Source organism: Sceloporus occidentalis, unplaced genomic scaffold (genome assembly GCF_023333645.1).
Source record: "Sceloporus occidentalis isolate IW3139 unplaced genomic scaffold, rSceOcc1.0.p SCAF_122, whole genome shotgun sequence".
NCBI lineage: Eukaryota > Metazoa > Chordata > Lepidosauria > Squamata > Phrynosomatidae > Sceloporus > Sceloporus occidentalis.
In genome coordinates this window covers 1227161-1248440 of record NW_028317102.1, presented here as the reverse complement: position 1 = coordinate 1248440, position 21280 = coordinate 1227161, and the positions used below count along the sequence as shown (strand labels likewise).

Genomic DNA, 21280 nt, shown 5'->3' with positions numbered 1-21280 from the left:
TCTCTCAGCCTCCCAGCAGAGGTGGTAGAGGGTAATACAGTGAGGGTATTTAAACATGCATGGGATAGACATACGGCTCCTGAATCTAAGACGAGACCAACGACTGATTAAGGTCTGAGTCTTTACAGCAGGAGAAACGAGCGACCGTGATATGCAGATGGCTGTAGCTTTCATTTTTGGCAAAACTGCTATATTTAAGGGCAAAAAAAGATTTGAAATTTAAAAGAACAGCACTGGGTTTTATCCAATTTCTATACACATTATTGGGGGTTTTAGGGCTGTAGAACCCTGCGATACCCTCATACCCAGCAAACATTCCGAGCTCCTCGAAAAAAAGGGGCATCATGGGAGGTGGGCATAAAGAAGGACCTACTGAACAGGGACACTTTGGAGGTATACCCCATATGTTATTTCCATGTAAGGCTTCCCTATCTAAATAAACCACCACCCAAAATTTCAGGGGTCCAAATCAGGACACCTTTGTTGGGGGGACATGGTTGGGGGCAGGAGGGGCATCTACCTGTAAAGCAAAGGCAGAGACTTCAGTAAAAGCTGCAGCAAATCAGTGGATCTCTCCGAGGAGCCCAATCAGCTCCAAAAATCAGGACTGTCCCATGAAAAACAGTACAACTAGCAGGTATGCTTTAGGGGTTCCACAGAACCAAAAGACGGTAAAACTCGTTTAATGTTATAATAATAATGTGATTTTTGGAATAAAGCCCGTTTCTTTGCACACGCGTGTACTTCCTGGTGCCTCAGTATGCAAAGTCCCGTTATTTGCCGCCTCCGGTTATTTGGAAATTGGGGGAAAGTAACTCTTTACTTCCTGTTATGGAGCAAAACAGCTGGCAGCCAATCAGCGGCTTTGATGTTACCGTAACCCGCGTGTCAAGAAACATCCGCATCCTAGCCAGCGGAAAGGGCAGCACGGGAGCATATCTCATACCTTCCAACTGTCCCGGTTCAAGAGGGGCAATCCCTTTTCTTCTAGGAGGTCAGAATGTTTGCTGGGTATGAGGGGATCGCAGAGTTCTACTGCCCTAAAAGCCCCGATAATGTGTATAGAAACAGCAGGAAATCTCAGTAAAGGTTTTCCGCCATTGAAACTCACTCTCGGGGTCTCGGGGGGTTTGCTCCAATCTGGGTGTGAAGGGGTGAAATTTCAGGGCGACAAAGTCTTCCTATTCTACACATGATCCGATGATACCGGAGCCCCCAATTACTGTGTTGTGGTTGATATCCCTGCTTGAATGCAGGTGACTCAAATAGGTGCATCCTAGGGGAGAAATGATTTCTGTCGCACCGTTGGCTAATACATTACTGTATATTTTAACTGTAAAGTACAGAGTATGGCGTCTATTCCAGGAATTGGGTGTCCAGATCGGCCCTTTCACTGGATATACATATAAGATGCCCCGTGCAGGGTACAAATGATGTCATACAGCTCTGCACGGTGCATTTTTTTCTATATTCCCGTAAACTGGACACATTGCTCTTTATAAAAAAAACATTTAACCCCGCGAGTATTTGGCTTGTTTCGGGGAGGAAGATTTTTGGAATCCGGGGATGCGTTTGTGCCGCTGCCATAAAGCGCCGTGAAAGGGTGAGAGCGGCAATGAAAGGAAAGGGCGAAGGGCGTGGAAGTTTTTAACCGCAGAACAAGTCTTTCAGGTCATTTGAAACTTTTTCTTCACAGATTAAAGAAGTACGATCCTTAATACTGAACATACCCGGCGCCCCCTTATGCCTTTAAATGGGACCCCCCCTTTATTTATGAATTATTTTTAGTTATAGAAGGAAATTCCAATTCCAAATTCTTTATGTTTGTTTTCTTTAACTCATTATTCTGGATAAAAACAACAAAAAACTTTATCTTACTGCCGAGCGGTCAGCAATATCCAGTATAAGCGGCACTCCCCCATGACTAATTACTTCCATGATCCTTCTCTTCTCTCCTTTTTTTTTTTTTTTTTTTGTTGCATGTTGTTGTCCAGAAGTTGGCAAACTGGGATAATCCGTGCGTTCCATCCCAAACACTCAAAAAACCCCAGTCTGCCCCCGGTTTGTACGGCTATAGAATTCAGTGTAATAAAGGGGTTTGATGTGAGAAAGGGGTCTGCGCCCCACCGAGATGAGCTCAGAACGAACGTGGCGGAGAAAAAAAAAAGAAGAGATTTTTTAACGATCGCTCCCTCCACTGGTTTGGCAGCGGCTCGCGATAATTTAGACTTTTCCATAAATATTTGCCTTTTCTGTTGGAGGAGCGTGACTCAGCCGCCGCTACACATATTCATTCAGAAAAGGAGAAACCTCTTTGGTGTTCGCACGCGAGGGAGTGTTCCGTACGGCCATTCAGCCTGCGCTGAGAATTTAACCTGCATGCCAGGTTCCCGTAACGCCCTCGCCCCCCCCCCCCCACGCCCCGCTCGATACGGCCGCAGGTAATGCTTTTTCTGCCAGTTCCACTGGGTGTGGAAAACCGGTCCCGGACGGGGATAGTGCGCATGAACTTCTAACCCTCAGACGAAACCGGCACAGACGCGAAACACCTGCTGAACTTGGACGGGAAAGCCCTGCCGAGCGTTAATCTTTAAACCGTGGCGCTTCTTAGCCTAGCCTCGCGTGCTGGAAGGTCTGCCAAAGGCTGCCAGCGCTGCCAGAGGTTTTAATGGGGAATATCTGTGAAATCGCCGGAGTTCTAAAACTTACACCTCTTTCACATGTAACAAAGTATCTGAGACTTAATGCAACAGAAAGCCTGTGAAGAAGACAGAATCTAGACAACTTTGCCCCTCAGAAGCATCCTGAAAAACAATGACCTTTTTCTTTATCGCTATTGTGTAGTTTTATTACAATGTTTACTGCAGCGTGACATCACGCCGCAGCCATAAAGTATTTTAACAATAGATAATTAGGGTGGTTTCAACAGATTCCTGACATCTCCTTCAGAAGTTTCAGCTGAAGATCTGAACCAGAAATTCTTCTTCCTTCCGTGTAGTCTCCGCCGACAAACACTTTTTGTAAAGCTTTCCCTAAAGCTTTGTACTTTTAAGAAGGTGAGGGAAGGTGTCCATAGTCTTTGTTTCCAAGGAACATCGGGCAGCCCAGATTCCTAATATTATGGTGGAACCATCATAAACCAAAAATGTGTTCGGTTCTGACTGTCCTTCTGTACAAACTAATTTCATTCATACGCTGTGAACGCATGAGGTAGTTTATTAACGAGTATAGGACCATGGATCAAGCAGCTTCCACCTTTTAGAAAGCAAGGGAAGGTTTCCATAGTCTGTTTCCGAGGAACATCGGCCAGCCCAGATTCCCAATATTATGGTGGATCCATCATAAACCGAAAATGTGTTCGGTTTAATTCATACGCTAATTTAATTCATGCGCTGTGAACGCCGGAGGTGGTTTATTAATGAGTATAAAACCATGGATTAAGCAACTTCCAAGAGAACCCCTAGCAGGGTGTCCCAAAGAAGAGGCTTCGGTGTTGTCCTAATGCCCTTGAGAACAGGCTTTAGACATGCATGGATTTGGAAAACTTGCCCCTGAAGGAATGGTTCAATAACCAGGTTAAAAAGTAGGAATGAAGAACCAAATACCGAATGAAGGGATGGGATTATTTTTAATCAGAGTGTGTTTGTTTTCAAACAAAATAATGCTCTGGAAAATGTTGCCAGTTAAAAATGACATCATTCTTACTTCATATGACATCATATCAAAACCGTCCATGTAGTAGCCGTACTGGGTTACAGATGCATTCCCGCCGAACATGATGTTCTACATGAAATCCACAGAATATCTCAATACATAATACGTAGTTCTTGGGGCTCAACAGGGTTCTGCCCTGCGGTCAACGCGCTTTAAAGATCAGTTTGGGTTACCCAATAAACCAAAGAAATGTAAAAACACAGTACTCACCATTTTTATTATCACAGGACGGTCATTACGCAATAATATTAATCAAATGAGCGGTAACGATGTTAACAAAAAATATTCAGATGAAAACACAGGTTTCAAAACACTTTGTAACCATAAAAAAAAATAAAAGCACCCAGTTTTACAAATCCGGCCATATCCCAGCACAGGACTGTTTAAAATAAAACATGTGATAAACAGAATAATAGGCCATTTGCTAAGAAAGGGTCCTCCTGCCCCTCCGAACATCACAAGCTTGGTGTTTAATATCGAGAAATCCTTATTTTGGGAAAATTAAGTCTATGTTTGAAATCATACTAGTTACTCACCCGCTACTGCTTATTAAATAAAATAATAAAAATAAAATAAAAATATGATATTAACTGTTAAATCAAAATGATGACATCAAACAAAAATGTATTCAATGTTAAAAAAGACAATAATGTAACAAGCATAATTATATATCTATAAAAAATGTTGATATTTTATTATTTCCGAGTTTTATGATGCTATCCCTCTGCTCAGCTAACAGAAACAAAGAGCTGGCTGAATACTCCAGAATTAATAAGATATAATTTTCTTACGGTCCTGCTAAGAACCCGCAACCTTCTGATGGGTCACATGATACATGAAGTGCAACCCAGATAAGGCTTTGGGAATAATGTTGCCATAGCAGCACCTGGAGTTTAGTAATTCAATTTCACATTTCTCTGCCTGCGATTGTATATTAAATTAACCATTTCAGAATGAATAGTTTGACTCCTTTAGTTTCTTTATTAATTTAAATATTTAACGCAGTGTCTACGTGTGCAAGGAAGTAAATTATAAGGTAAATTATTTATAAGTTAATAAAATTAATAAAAAAAAAATGGCAGTATTTTCTATCTAGACAGCATATACTGAATGCATTATCTGATGTCTTGGGACTGAGAGAAGACCGTAGTGTTTCGTAGACCAAACGGTAGATAAAAAAAAAATGCTACATCTTAAGAAAAATTAGAATGTTTCTTTTTTTTTAAAAAAACCAAAAACAAATCTAAACTAAGCAAGGTTCTTTAACCCATTGTCGCTCAGTTAACGCTTAGAAACGCCAAAATCTTTTTCGATAGCAAGAAAATGGCGTTCCCATTTTTCTACACAAACACAGAATGTGTTATTTGCATTTTACATTAAAAAAAAAGTGGCTGCTGAGTTTTTCCTCCCTATCTTAACACTTTGACCTGTTTGCGGAGTAAATTCTCCAGGGTTTGCCAAGAACCTTTTGTACTAATATCTCACCAGCTCGGAAATCCAAAGAACCCGAGGATCGGAGGGATTCTATCGCTGGAGAGTCATACTGTAACACAGTACATACTGGGACTTTTAGCTCCCTCAATGCTCAGTCCTTTACACGGCACCTTTCAGGCGCACAAAACATTACAAGGGACATATGTGTATGTCGAGGAATAACCAAACAAAATCACGCCTGTAGCACATAACCCGGTTTAATGATAAAAACTACTACATGTGTATACTTCAGTTTGGTGAAATGATTTCTCGCACACGGGTGCGGTGGAGTGTGGGTGCTGGTCCGTGTGATTTTTGTATGATATGTAATATACTACCGATGTCTCATGTAGGAGTCATGTACACCTTGGGTCATAAGCCATGCCTGTTGTCTGTCTGAGCGGAACATGAGCAGCTTGCCCCTTTTTAAAGTGTTTAGGACACCTCGTTGCTTGGCACCTCACCAGCAGGGCCAAAGGGACAGGTGAGGCCGGACTCGGAGGCTACCTATTTTTCTGATCTTCCGGGTTGCAAGTGTTTAAAAACACTGATCGACGGCGAGGTCATAACACTGATCCCAGATCTCTAAACGTTATCACCCCCCTCCCCCCAAAAAAAATAATCCCCCACCCCATTGAACATTTGATAACACTTTTCAAAACAGACAGAACAAATAGTAGCCCATCTACGTAATAGCAGCACCGACTATCCCCCCCAAACCCTGGACGGTCATTAGGTCCTATAGATTCACAAAGGAAGGATTCTGCGGAGAGCAGAGATATGTGTGCAGGTGCATTTCTACGCGGACGTTAGTGTTCTTTTTTTTTTTCTTTTAATCCACATCTCTGTGTCCTGACCAGAATAGCCCCATGCTTGTAATGAAAATAATACTTTATACATTCAAAATGCATATGTCGTACCAGGTGCACCTCACATTCTGAACCGTGAGGTGCGTTTGGCACAGCAAATTGTTTCCAACCTTACAAATAATGGGTTTTTTTTGTTGCCCCTCCCATATTAAAGTCATTTCTTCTACAAACAAAAAAAAAAGAGTTCTTGAACAATAGTGCTGGACAGCTTCTCCACCACTCATCCCCATGGCCTCGTGCCTGAGTGTACTACCCAGCTGTCTCGTGGAAGGGCATGCAAACCCCTGTCTGTTCTTCCTTCTTCAGGAACCTGAAGACCAGCTCAGGAAACGGTTAGTGTTCATCCTCAGCTCCGAGTTGCTCGAGCGTTAGCTTATGCGTCTGCCCTCAGATGCCGCTAGTGAGGTCGTTTATTACGCGGGCTTTCACCAGCTTCCTCAAGAACTCCTTCTCCTTCTGGATGTTGTGAGTCCAAGACTGAAAACAGAGAAGGCACGTCAGAAGGAACATCAAGCAGACATGATGAAGGTCTTATAAAAGCACTTCAATATTCAATAGGTATCTTTCTATGCTCTATTCTTTATGATTCTCCTACTTTGGACTCAATAGAAGAGCCGTATTAATTCAACTCCATCTCTCTCCATATTACATCTCTAAATTACCAATACATCACATTATGTTTGAAATTTGATACAGGAACAACATCAATAAGGGCTGAAACGTGATAAGTCCTCCTACGGCTATGTTACATTAGCGTAAGACACTTAGGCAATATGGTTCTTTGGATCTCAGACGTTTGCTACGATTACGTAACTGTAATGGATCCACAGAAAGACCGCCGTGGAGAATATCACTCCTACCTCTTTAATGGCTGCCATCTTGATGGTTTCATAGTAATGGAGAGGAGCGTTGGGAAGGTTCATGTCGTATCCAAATCCTGCCACTGCCACCTCATCACAGTTGTGGAGTGCCATGGTGATGGCCACGCTGCCCAGAGTTGGAATGTTCTGCGTGATAGAAGAACGACAGATAAGAGTGGAAAATGTTTTCCTCGGGTATCTCCATCGTAAATGCCAGCTTCGCAGCCAAGCGTCCAGCCATTTAAAGACCTTTAATGAGAACCGGAACGTCGGCAGTAAAAATGGTCAAACCTCAGAGGACCCAATGCATATCTTATATTCACAGAGCAGCTGGTCACTAAACCCCCTTCCTCTAAGATACATATAGTCAGCCTGAACATACATTGAGATAATGGTACTCCGTTGTCATATGATATTTTGGTCTATATTCCCATCTCCTTATCAGCGTTTTCAGGATAATGAATGAGAAATTGGTTCCGGATAATTCTTTATTGCCTGCATTGGCGAGCCGGGACGCACTGAACAGATGTAGCTGCTAAATCTGGGAAGAGATTAATCCCCATATGTCACAGAGCTGGTGATAATCTGGAGTTTGGGGGGGCTTCAGACAGATAGCTCCGAGCATTAATAATACCATTCAAGACTTACTGGGGAAATCAGAACAACGTCACCGTCACTGCTGTGAATGGAAGGACGATTTCAAGGCTAAAAATGGTGAATTTAACAAGTGTAACAAAAATGTAGAAAAATCTTGCCAGCGTTGAAATAAAGAAGCTACAGTATACATCGTATACATTTATAGCAGAGTTACAATGTATTTAGGAAAGCCTTTTAAACAGCCAATGTATAGATCTGAAGCTTTCAGTAATTTAATGCTATAACATTATTAAAATATATTACGTTTAACCTAATGAGGTAGAATTACCTTCTGATACCCCCTCCCCCCCTTTATTCCCCTGGGGTTAAAATAACATCTTTCGGGCTGTCTGAAATCCCAGTGATGTATCTGAGTCTCGCAGGTTATCAAAGGACGGCTGATGGTCTATCTGACCCCTGGGGTGGGATGTGATTGCTGATAATGCTATCGGCCAGATGCACATTGCGAAGAATAAGCCCGGTTTACCTGGCGCTGTCTAACAGGCATGAAAATCATCAATACGGCAAATGCAAACCATGTGCGGAAAACGGCAAACTACAAACCGCGTGTCGCCTCTTTTCATGAAGCTTCTACGATAACATTTTCAATTAGAACGTTCTTTGCTGGAATAGAGAGAGGATTCTGTGCTCGGGGCACCATAACACTAGGGTTTTGTTTTATAATAATTATAATTATGTTTCAGACTAAGCCGCCTTGGCGTAGGTCGTGTTTCAGAGAGTCGTGAGAGTTGTCTACGAAGAGTATAAGACAAATGAGCCGGGAATGACTTCGATCATGGCGCTGCGGAGTTTGGGAACTCTACTAGAACTCTTAAAACCGGATACTTAAAGCCAGTGTAGCCTCCTTACCCGATGATGTTTTCTATCCTTCTCATAGCGATGGTTAACTCCCTGCATGTCCACAGTGTGGCCTAACCTAGTTTTACCTTATACCCCCATACGTTAGATGTCAAAGCCGGTTATTCTGCCCTCTTTTTCCGGTGACAGTTGTCATAACCCCCCCCAAACTCCCATTGGGTTACCGCGTGCACCATGGCCATCATATATTCTTACCCCTCGTCCCATCAGTCCGTTGTTAAAGGGTAACCCAATGAAGCTGAACGCTGCCTCCTGAATGAAGTATGGGTTGAGGATACGAATCTCGTGTGGCTCACGTGGGACACGAGTGGCTACCGACTTCCAGAATCCATCAGATGCACTCTGGGGGGGAAAAAATGCCTGGTTAACCTGGAATAATACATACAGTTACATAGTTACACATTTAATGAAGTTGGTAACAAACCCAGGCAGATTCCTCTTTAGAGCTACTGGCCTTAACACATCTTTCACGGCCATTGGCGTTCTGAAGATCATAGAAAGCTTACTTTTGGCTACCTCTGGCCTAGATAAAGACAGACGAAGTACCTTCTCAGCCTACTAGCGGGGAATTAGTCTTCTTTGTGGAATGTATGTCGCTGGGGATCCATGTGTTGAAAGATATACTTGCGGATTCTCAAAATGAGTTATTCACTACAGTTACTTAAACCCCCCCAATATATTCACTGTATCACCTAACAAACACCTAAGAAATAATGTGATCACATAAAAAATTCAAATGCACGTTCCGTTGTGTTCTGTGACTATAACAATTAATGTTTAACATGGTGTCCGAATCCCTAAAATGCCTTGTAGTCTTTCCACGGCCAAACACATCATCCAGGGAGGTGCCTGGGCCCATATGGGAGAGAACGACGGCATTCCAACGTGGCAAACAAGGTGTGTGGTACAAAGCACAATCGTCCAGAGACTTGTAAAATGACAGACCAAATAATGTCCATCTGGCTTTATGGCTCCCGCACAATAAAAAAAGGGCAAGTTATGGAATCTGTGAGCCACCACGGGGCTCAGGGTATTTATTTTACGTTTTAAGAAGAGCTTTGGGAATCTGCCCAGATAGGGGTATGGAAGACAAATTATTATTGTAACAACACCTGGCTGCACACAGTTCAGTATGGAGAAATAGACAGCCTTCTCCGGGGCTCTGCTTCTAAATATTTTATATACACAACCATTCAAAAGTTAGGGGTCACCTAGAAATGTTCTTGGTTTTGAAAGAAACGCACGTTTGGTGTATTAGAATAACATGAAATGGATGAGAAATCCAGCGCAGACGGGGTTAATGTTGGAAATGACTATTATAGCTGGAAACGGCTGATTTTTAATGGAATCTCTTCATAGGCGAACAGAGGCCCTTTATCACTCCCATCACTCCTGTGTTCCAATGGCCCTTTATCACTCCCATCACTCCTGTGTTCCAATGGCCCTTTATCACTCCCATCACTCCTGTGTTCCAATGGCCCTTTATCACTCCCATCACTCCTGTGTTCCAATGGCCATTTATCACTCCCATCACTCCTGGGTTCCAATGGCCCTTTATCACTCCCATCACTCCTGGGTTCCAATGGCACGTTGTGTTCGCTCATCCAAGTTTCAGTTTAAAAGGCTAACTGCAAAAAGAAAACCCTTTTGCAATTATGTTACAGCTAATAATGTCCATATTTTACAAGAAAACAGCTCAGTGACCCCAAACTTTTGAAGGGCAGTGTATTTTTGTTGACTTTTCTCATTTTTTATGTAAAAGATTACATGTAATACTATATATTTGCTGTATACAACACGAGAACCAGATCTAGGACCTTATCTCTATGAAGACTATAGGAAGCTCCAAACAAGTCCCGCTACTATCGGAATTTTTTTTCCAGGGGAAACGAACGACAGATAACTGTTGACTTGGTTTTAAAAAGACGTCACAAATTAAAAGCCATGGCAGCTGACGCCTGGCCGCTTTCTTGAGCAGGATTCCCACGAGAGCTCGCTGTCCCTGGGTCTCGGATTGATGTCACCGCACCCCCCCCTACCCCGTCCGCTGATGTGTCGTCTCCTTCTACATCGCCCTCCGCGTGTTGTTTTGTCGACGCTGTAAGATGTAATATTTGTTTTTATACTAGGCATAAAAACAACAAAAATTTAAATTTCTGAGAACAGATGTTTGCTGGATGATTGAGGCGAAGTCTCCGGTATTAGCAGAAGAAGAGCCAGACAGTTCTGGTTCCAGCTGGCAAGCGTTTATGAAATAAAACATGTTTGGTTGCATGCCCTTGGTCCCTGTCACACGGTGAATGTTTTGCAATTCATTACAAGCTTATGGCCGCGAATACGTGCTCACAAGATGTGATTTCTCGTTTTGATAATCTTCCTGTGATATTAAATTTGTTTTTTAAATGATGTCATGTGTTAACGATGATGAGATGATAAGAGGCACCTGGTATCTAGAATCAATCTAGAGTCCCGTTCATGGTGTTTGTCGCCCCAGGTATACATGTCAGGGTACAGATCCGCAACGCAGAGATGGCTGTCCATACGGAAGGCCTGGTGTTCACGTGATGGTCAAAACACAGCCCAAGAACAAAGACAGGAGGAAACAAGCGCAGAGGGGATCGCAAGAGTAGTCAAGACTGGCCGAGAGTTGGCGCCCAGGGTTCTTGAACGTAGTACAGAGGGGCAAGGCAGAATTTTAATCCAGGAAGGACGAAGTTGGGTATACCGGATCATGACACGAGATGGCAAGGAACGAAAGTCAAGCCGTACCAGAGGTCCAATAGCGACAGGGCAGTAATAACAACACCACCCAGAGACTATAGGTAGCTCTTCCATGGTCAAGGGCTACAAAGAGAGTGGTGGGGACCCAGGGGCAGGCGTGACAATGTCCAATAAAATAAATGTTTAGGGGTGCGATAGTACATTCAATATTAGAATAATTGAAATAGGAAAACTGAAGCAGATAAATGGGTTATATTGTGTGACTAATTAAATACCCCCCAATGTCCCACCGCTGGCGTTCTAAGCCTGTGATATGAAGCTCTGTGTGATAATCATCGTGCTGGAGGCGCGTGAGCGGGACGAGGCTGGGAAGATCCGCAGTTGCCTGTTGATCTGTAAGCACTGGATTATATCTGTCTTTTCCTGGATCCTTTCCTACTTTTTTTTTTTCTGTGTGCTTCAGCCAAATGCACGCGGGCGTTTGAGGTCCTTCCGTATAACCTCTTCCTTGCTGGAAACCCAAAGGTGCGACATCTAATGTCCTCCCTCCCTCTGCAAGATCTTTTTTTAAAACACATCTTTCACAACAAAAATGGTAGCGGGGGGGGGGGGGCGGGAGAGGTTTTAGACTTTTTTTTTTAGCCTTTAACTCATAAAAAAGGCTTTCACAGCTTTCAAAAATGTAATAGATACATAAGAGAAACTTAGAAGGCACCGGTATGACTGCGAGCCCAATATACTGGAACAATATGACGTCTGAAGGCTAAGTATAAATAAGAAGAGGAGGTTTTTCCTCAGCCCGCCGGGACTTAGCGGCTTTTCTCCAGTAAGCAGAACTTATAGGCCAAACAGACAGAAATCCACTGAAGTCAAAGGAGAAGCCAAAGTAAAAAAAAAACTGAGAAATTGAGAAATGTACCCAAATATCACCAAAACTCATGGCACAGGCAATAACGTCCACTTGGTGTCTGGGTTAAGAAGAAGTGTGAAACACCATCTGTGACCACCATGGCATTGTGAAGCCCAGCCATACCTCAAGCGACACAACTCCGTACGTGGACATAGAAGACATCAAAACGTGACCTGGAGCCACCAAAGGTACTCCGCAATGCCTTTTCATGGCAGGGGACGTTCGTTCTGGCAACCTGGGGTAAGACCCTGACATACACATCGTTGAACTCAATCCACAACAGCCTGATTTGGAACTTGGTGTCCCAATGTCATGACCAGAAGAGGTGCAGCTGTGGCGAAAACCTCCACAAAACACAAATAGGGTAACAAGAAGATCCTCTTAACCGGCAGTCCCAATTTGTGTGGATCTCGGCAAAACTGAAGATCAACAATAGCGTCCCACAAACGACGTTGAGAACAAAACGGCTTACTAACGTATTATTACGCGTTACGTCTTCAAGAATGTCTTTTCTTCTATAGGTTAAGACACAATGTTTACTAACGAAAAGTTTGCCACCAACGCAAATGACATTTTAGAAGACTCAACAAACGGGGGTATGGCCCCCGTATAAAAAGAAACAATGGAATGCTCATGCCGACTTAACGATTCCATTGGCTACTATGCTAAAAAGACCACTTGCAAACCTTGCACCAGAATAACTTACTATATATAATAGAATTTTTCATAATGTTGGTGACACTTTTCCCATTAAATTACACTATCTGGGGTTGTACACAAAGACAGATTTTATTACATCATCTATTTGTCGCGCGATTCTCATTAAACATTCTTCCGCCGCGTCAGCTGAAGAACCCGACTGCCTCAAAAATACCCGCTGTGTGCTTTCTCATGAGGTCAGTATTTTCATAGATCGGGATCTTGATGGATGAAGGTCGCTGGTACACGTACTCGGGAACACGACGAGAGCCCCTGACACATCGCACATACACATACTGCGGTCTTATCGGGGTCATCACAAATAGCCCGCTCTCTCCACGAAAAAACAACCATTCCCATGTCTATCCATCTTCACGGAAGCAAAAGGCTACGAGCCACAACCTCTGTTTAATATACAGGATTAAGAGGGATATCTTAATAAATTGTTCTTCCATCTGCAGATATGTCAGCAATCCGGATAGGCGGCCAAGAAACACACAGAAAACGAAACAGAAATCTTCCAGATCGCTCCTCTACCCAGTTTTACATTTGACACGAATGACAGTGTTTGAAGTGACAAGTGGAACATTCAGTTTAACTGGAAATCCAAATTCTTCCACCAAATTCTATGCATAACTCTAGAGATGTTTCTGTGTAGGGATGAAAGACCTGGGTTTCAAGCAAAAGGAACTTTGTGGAACTCCTCTTATGCCTTTAGGTTAATATAGTAGAAAAGAAGAAGTTCCTTTTCCAAACCAACATTCTTTTTATTGATGACATTCATTTATGTAATCCTTTTATGGTAGAAAAACTGTTAGGCTCCCGACGGAGAGCTCACGCAACCTCCCTGCGTGATGATGGTATGACCCATCGTGGATATCGCAGCAAGGTCTACCAGCTGGTAAACATGTTGGGTTTGTAGGCCCCTGAGGACAGGGTTGGACACCGTTGATTTATTGAGCCATGGTTGTCTTTTTTTTTTTATGACTCTTGCAGAGCTCTGATAAAGAGGTGTCAGAAAGTAGACAAATGTGTCAGATAATGGGAAAATAGGAAACCCTGCGGGTGAGATAAGGACCTTACAAGTCAGGAATCTCTAATGAGAATCTGAAAGCCGTTAAGGATACCAGCTGCTAAAGAGAGTAAGTTATCAAAAAAAAATAAAAAATCTAAAGTCATTCTTAAGAGGGACAAACCTGCCCCTTCCGGGCATGACGTATACAACAGATTCGCTGGTGTGTAATTCCTCAGAGAAGTTTTTAAAGAAAGGGCCGCAGATCTCAGAGCTGTCTTAACGTTACTTTGCTCCCCTCCAGCAGAGGAGACGCTAATTGATTCGGACAAGTCGTTGGTGACAATGCTCACAAATATTCCACCGCGTTACGCCTATTATATGACGACAGGGTATTTCCATTGTGAACGGCTTGCTGGAGGGGTGCGCCATATGGCGTTCTTGCCCTGTGTTGACATGTTGTGTTGATGAACGGTCTAATTACGCGCGACTCTCTGCATTTGCCACCAAAACACAAATCGTTTATGGGCTCCGGCAAACTTCATTACCAAAAAGTTTACTTTTAAGAAAACCAGATTCCAACCTGCCCTGTAACTCAGTACACTTGGGGGGTGTTTAGGACAAACAGTTACCCCTGACGTATAAACAAGGCTTTGGGAATAAATGCACAGAACAGCCGTTCAGAAAGAAGAGGCCAAGAGCTGGGTCAAAGTTTGAAATGTGGTATTATCACCACGGCAACCAATGGAATATCCATGCCGACTGGACAATTCCATTGGTTGCTATAGTAATAAGATCACCTTCCAAATACCTTCAATACAGATCTCCCAATATTTTATCTCCCCAATACGGGAGAGCTGAAGTTTCCGCTCGCAGGCTCACAAGAGTAGCTTGACTGGCCCTGTATAATGCATAGTTAAATGAGTGAGGTTTCTCATATTGAACTATACATTATGCAAGGCCAGCTCTTCTAGCACAGAAATCTGCCACGGGTGGCCCTTTATAACACACAGTGAATTCAGAGAGTTGAAACCACAACTCTCTTGCTGACAGCCCCGTTTAGTGAATAAGCTCCTCTACGAGATCAACCAGAGGCAGGTTTTATAATGTTCTAAGGCGAGGTTCTAATATATTATGTCTAAATAGGAGAACAAGTTCAGAATTACATGAAAGATGTTCTCTTATGTTGGGAACCATTTCAGCAAGAGACGGTATTCTATTACTAAATGAGCCACAAAGTAAGCCGTGCAATAAATCAGGAGCTGGTGTTACCATGAGGTCGATGATGTAATAAGCATGAAACTGAGAACTTACCACTTTCTCCTTGTAAACAATGTACTTGAGCCATTTGAAATCTTGCCACTTAAATCCAGCTAAGACGAAAAGGGAATCTCTCTCGTACTGTTCGAGTTTCTGGATCGCGCCCTCCGGATATGTGATTCTTAGAGTTGTTTTGCTTCCTACGTCTTTCTCGAAACCCTTAACTGGAGCCGAATTCAACCTGTAAAAGTCCGTGCGAAGAAACGCTTACAGCTGGCAATTTTGGGACGAGACAATGGGAAACCACATTCAAGGTCACTCACAGGGTTCATGTGACCTTGTGGGACCTCATTGTTCCATTTCACAAGTAAATTACCAAATGGCATAGTTGGAAATGGACCCAAAGTATTAAAATTATGGAGAGTACATTGAGATGTAATATTGATTAAATATATATATATATATATATATATATATATATATATATATATATATATATATATATATATATATATATATATATATATATATAGGTTTTGTTTTCCATACAAATAAGTCATTAGATGGGTTTTAGTGCTGGATTTCATTGTTTTATGACTTTTTATAGTCTTACCTGACAACAACTTCGAACTCATCGATTTTAGATCCCAGAGACTTGTTGGCGAGAATGCCTCCGTTCCCCACGATAATGCATCGCCGACAGTTTAAGCTGATGGGAAATATACATTTTTATTTAGGGAGCGCTCCAACAATATCAAGTCAGACTGCATTACAGGATTCCAGCCAGGTGAATTCGTCATTGTCCAAAATATCCAGAAATCAACATCAATCAAACCCTCGGTCATACGGAGCAAAACCAGGGAGTTCCCAGCTATCAGCAGATCATGCCAAGCATGTCTAGAGAGATATTAATGGCTGGTAGATGTTACTAACCCACACGTCAGTGATTCAGAAGGACACGAGCACACTATTGTTCAAAAGTTTGGGGTAACTTAAAGATGTCCTTGGTTTTGAAAGAAATTCTTGTCCATTAAAATAACATGAAATGGATCAGCAATCCAGCGCAGACGGGGTTAATGTTTTAAATGACAATTGTAGCTGGAAATGGCTGATTTTTAATGAAATCTCTTCATAGGTGGACAATGGCCCTTTATCACTCCCATCACTCCTGTGTTCCAATGGCCCTTTATCACTCCCATCACTCCTGTGTTCCAATGGCACTTTATCACTCCCATCACTCCTGTGTTCCAATGGCCCTTTATCACTCCCATCACTCCTGTGTTCCAATGGCCCTTTATCACTCCCATCACTCCTGTGTTCCAATGGCCCTTTATCACTCCCATCACTCCTGTGTTCCAATGGCCCTTTATCACTCCCATCACTCCTGTGTTCCAATGGCCCTTTATCACTCCCATCACTCCTGTGTTCCAATGGCCCTTTATCACTCCCATCACTCCTGTGTTCCAATGGCCCTTTATCACTCCCATCACTCCTGTGTTCCAATGGCCCTTTATCACTCCCATCACTCCTGTGTTCCAATGGCCCTTTATCACTCCCATCACTCCTGTGTTCCAATGGCCCTTTATCACTCCCATCACTCCTGTGTTCCAATGGCCCTTTATCACTCCCATCACTCCTGTGTTCCAATGGCCCTTTATCACTCCCATCACTCCTGTGTTCCAATGGCCCTTTATCACTCCCATCACTCCTGTGTTCCAATGGCACGTTGTATTCGCTGATCGAAGTTTAAAAGTATCAGTTTTAAGTTTAAATTATGTTCTTGTTTTCCATGAAAACAGCTGAGTGACCCCAAACATTTGAACAGTAGTGTAGATGAACCAACTAACTAAAGTAACTGATTAGCTGGATGCGCGTCTAAACCCGGCTGTAACAATCCGATAGACAACTGGCCGAGTTGCACGCGGTGGATCAGACACGGTTTAGAAGGTCCAGATACTTTGCAACGGTAACCATGGCTACACCTGTACATAAACCCATGTGGTAATCACGCTATAGCATATTAATTCCATCTTTACAGAAGACGGACAGAATAATAACGCTGATATATTCATTTCAGGTGCTGGGTATTTTAATCTGACCACCCGCGACATAAAACAGTGGACCTCACTCGGAATTATTTCCCGTAAATCTAATGGCCTTATTTTTCCAATTACGGGTCCTTGAGACAAATGGTTTTCATTGACTTTCCGCAGAGTGTTTGGCTGTTACATAAATGTTAAAGGGGATGTTTGTAATTTATCTCGAAATGCATTCAGTCATCTGATGTCATAGACATAATGGGCTGATTATAGAGAGAAAAAAAAAGTGCACGTCTCGGATCAAATAAAATACTTAAAAACGTCCCCTAACAAGTAAACCTGTTACTAAACGCGATCGTTGAATGGTTCAGTTAGTATGATTTGTTTAATTGTTTTTAGGGATAAACCCCCCCCCCCAACAATCTTTGAACCTCTTTTTCAGGATGCCTGTAAGGGGCTAACTTATTCGGGTAGATTTTATTACACATTATAAAATGTTTCTGTCCGCTAGTTTGGAAAGTCGCCTAAAAGAACTGATTTTAGGTTTAGAAAAGCTTCCTAGGTGTAAGTAAATGTATATGGTGGTCCGGTTAGACCAGGGGTGGGCAATTAATTTTCCCATGGGGCCACATGAGAAATTGGAATGGTTTTAGAGGGCCAGACCTCTACAAACTACAAACTCCGAAGCCTTGTCCATTTTGTTAACTTATGTGCTGTTTAATAAAGTTATTCAAGCCTACGTCATTGGTAGAGGTGCTTGAATAAGTAAGGCCTGAATAACTATTAGCACAGCACAGAAGTGAACAAAATGAACAAGGCTTCGGAGTGCATACCGTATTTTTCGCTCTATAAGACGCACCTGCTGATAAGACGCACCTAGATTTTAGAGGAGAAAAAAAAGGAAAAAATATTTTGAGCTAAAAAATGGGCTAAAATATTTATTACAATAACTGAATAAGCTATGAACACAGTAAGACACACGCAGTAAGACACACACAGACACAGTAAGACACACACAGACACAGTGAGACACACACAGACACAGTGAGACACACACAGACACAGTAAGACACACACAGACACAGTGAGACACACACAGACACAGTGAGACACACACAGACACAGTAAGATACACACAGACACAGTGAGACACACACAGACACAGTAAGACACACACAGACACAGTGAGACACACACAGACACAGTGAGACACACACAGACACAGTAAGACACACACAGACACAGTAAGACACACACAGACACAGTGAGACACACAGACACAGTGAGACACACACAGACACAGTAAGACACACACAGACACAGTGAGACACACACAGACACAGTAAGACACACACAGACACAGTGAGACACACACAGACACAGTGAGACACACACAGACACAGTAAGACACACACAGACACAGTAAGACACACACACACACACAGTAAGACACACACACACAGTAAGACCTCCCTCCCTAACCCCCCTTCTCAGTATCTCCCCTCTAACTCCCTAACCCCCCCTTCTCAGTATCTCCCTAACCCCCCCTTCTCAGGATCTCCCCCCCCGCCCCGGTCACTTACCTTAAACTCCTGTGTTGGAAGCGTGAGGCGTTTGTCTCGGGTGCCGGCGCTTCACTGCTGATCGCCGGCGTCTGACGTCATATGCCGGCGCCCAGCGTAAAGCGCCGGCACCCGAGACAAACGCTTCCAACACAGGAGTTTAAGGTAAGTGACCGGGGCGGGGGGGGACACCGGACTCATTGGTGAGTCACCAGGACACTCTTTGCGGGCCGGTCCGAGCTATTCAGCGGGCCGGATGTGGCCCGCGGGCCGTGCTTTGCCCAGGTCTGGGTTAGACGATACGTTCTGTACGGGCCCTTTAATAGCGAATTTGGCTTTATTCTTGTTCTGCTATTTGCTGATGTTTTACACCTTCAGACGTTTCCAGGACCTGCTTGGAAATGCGGAAAGTCTTAATGTTTTCCATTCTGGTAAAGCAATGACTAAATGAGACTAAATGCACTGAGTTATGGTCTAGATAAATGAATGGGGTCTGTAATGCAACCCAGCTGTGAGTTTTAATCCACGGCCATCTCATACCTCGATTCTTTTTGTGAATGGGCCGGAATCTGGAAGGCTGTCCCGCGTTGGCGCAGATTCCCTTCTTTGCGGAATATGCTGAATATTTCACAGATTGAAAGTTATCGCACTCCACGTTTTATGTCTTTACGCCAATCATCTTACCTAATGCGTGCGGAGCGAAGTCTGCTCACAATCTCAACTTTAAGAGATACTTTCCCTTTTAATATTTATTGGCAGCAAAAAGTAAAGTTCCTTTCCACATCGAAATCATCATCCATTCCTAAAGCTGGAGCCAATCAGATGACGACTGAACAGAAATGCAGAGGATTTACCAAATGACTTATTTGTATCTATGACTTATTTGTATTAAACTTCTCAAGCCAGTACAAATAACCTGTAATAGTTTTTTAGATAATTCTCATTAAACCACCTGTGTATCAAGAATATACGCCATCACTAAGAGAACCCGTTGACCAACTTTTTTTAAAATATGAAATTCATTATTTGTCCACAGGGGGCACTTGTGAGTATTTGGAACAACTTGCAGCATTTACGGTCAGTCTGGATCCTTTCTGTTCTTCTTCAGTGGTTCTCCACAGCAGTAATTTTTGGTACGTGTTTAGACATTATGGCCCACCGTGCACACCTGTTTATATTTTCTCGGCTTTAACCGTTTTTTGGGCAATGATATTATTGGACCTTCTATACTGACGGAAAATAACCAACTACTGGTTCAAAAGCAGTTAAAGAGACACAAAGTCGGCCGCCCCTGTTTAACGGCAGCCCTTCGGTGGCCTTTTCACCTCCATCTCGTCTAACCTGTTTTGTTTTTTTTGTGAGTGTGTTTATATTTGGGAACACGAAGATGGCACAATCACATCCTTAGCAGCATCAGAGAACAAAGAGAATTTATAGATGTTTAGAATGCAATAATAAGGCAACACAATGCAGCTCCTCTTATTTCAAAAGCCACCCCGCACTCTATTGAAACGACAGGATGACTAAGGTCAGAATGGATTTCCGAGCTGATACAAGAACCGGCTTAAAAGAAATGTCTACTCAATGGGCCTCCACATGTTTGAAAGTCACTAGATCGCACGATTCCGCCCCTCTTTGCGGTATTAAAGACGCACGGGGTATTCAAGCGCCGTCACCTGCCGCGAGTCTTTGATGCCACGAGCCAGGCCGATTATAAGGAACATCAAACGTAAGGATCTATTTTCGTAGATGCAAGTGGCGGTTCTATTTAACCCCTTAAGGACAATGGGCGGTCCCTAAACCCATTGAAAACAATGCATTTTGAGCCCGTACAGGTACGGGCTTTGTCATTAGGGGGTTAAAGACTCGTAATATTAATAAAAAGGTTAAAAAAAAAAAAAAAAGGAAACGTTGCTTTTTTGTTTGTTCGTCTTCCAAAGGGGTCATTTCACCAACGAAGGTTGATTTGGGAGGGACGGGAAAAGATCTGGTTAAAGGAAACCATTATAGTATAGCATGGATTGGAAGCAGAAGAGGACTAGGATCTAGAACCCGCTAGGGCATCATGATCCAGAAGACGGCAGCAAACTAAAGAACTACATGAGTGGTCCTCAAAGTGAAAGAGTGGTGGATAAATGGAACATATTCCAAGCATGAGTGGCAGAGGCTACTACGGTAAGGGAATTTAAACATGCATGGGACATACATACGGCCCGGTCCCTTTGATGGGGAGATGGAATGGGTAGGTAGGCTTTTATTTGCCTTCACATTCTGCCTTTCTGCCCTGGAAACAGCTTCCCAAAGCGTGTAAAATGTATCCGCGCAACAATGTATTTATCTAGACTCTGGATCTCAAACCGTAAAGCAGTTCCGCGAGCCAACTTTAAACAATAGGCTCTTCTGAACAGTCATCACAGATGTTTTGAGACGTTATAAGAACATCGTGAGACGTCCACCGGTGTCTTTGATTTGCTTACCTGTCAAGCGCAGCTGTCAGGCGGTATTCTTTCGTGGCGGACAAAATCGCTTTAATGAGGTTATCTGCAAATAAAGGAAAAAAAGAAACAGATAATTTTGTGTCGGGGTGAAGTTAGGACAATTCCATGAACAATGCAGACAGGGAAATAACACACACGGATTAGACGG

General features: G+C 43.0%; 1 protein-coding gene across 7 annotated transcripts in view; it reads right to left on the bottom strand.

Annotated features, from left to right (window-relative positions):
* Positions 1-6443: 6443 nt before the first annotated feature.
* Positions 6444-21280, bottom strand: part of LOC149282142 (CMP-N-acetylneuraminate-beta-1,4-galactoside alpha-2,3-sialyltransferase) — a 99117-nt gene continuing 84280 nt past the window's right edge. For 3 of the 7 annotated variants that reach the window (XM_089498549.1, XM_089498553.1, XM_089498550.1), the window contains 6 exons: positions 21112-21175; positions 15647-15742; positions 15088-15274; positions 8627-8773; positions 6917-7063; positions 6444-6533 (listed from right to left, as the gene is read on the bottom strand). In XM_089498549.1, the coding sequence (XP_089354675.1) occupies positions 6444-6533; positions 6917-7063; positions 8627-8773; positions 15088-15274; positions 15647-15742; positions 21112-21175 (731 nt within the window). The remainder of the gene's footprint in view (positions 6534-6916; positions 7064-8626; positions 8774-15087; positions 15275-15646; positions 15743-21111; positions 21176-21280) is intronic. The other 4 variants (XM_089498554.1, XM_089498555.1, XM_089498556.1 and 1 more) reach the window with 2 other exon arrangements.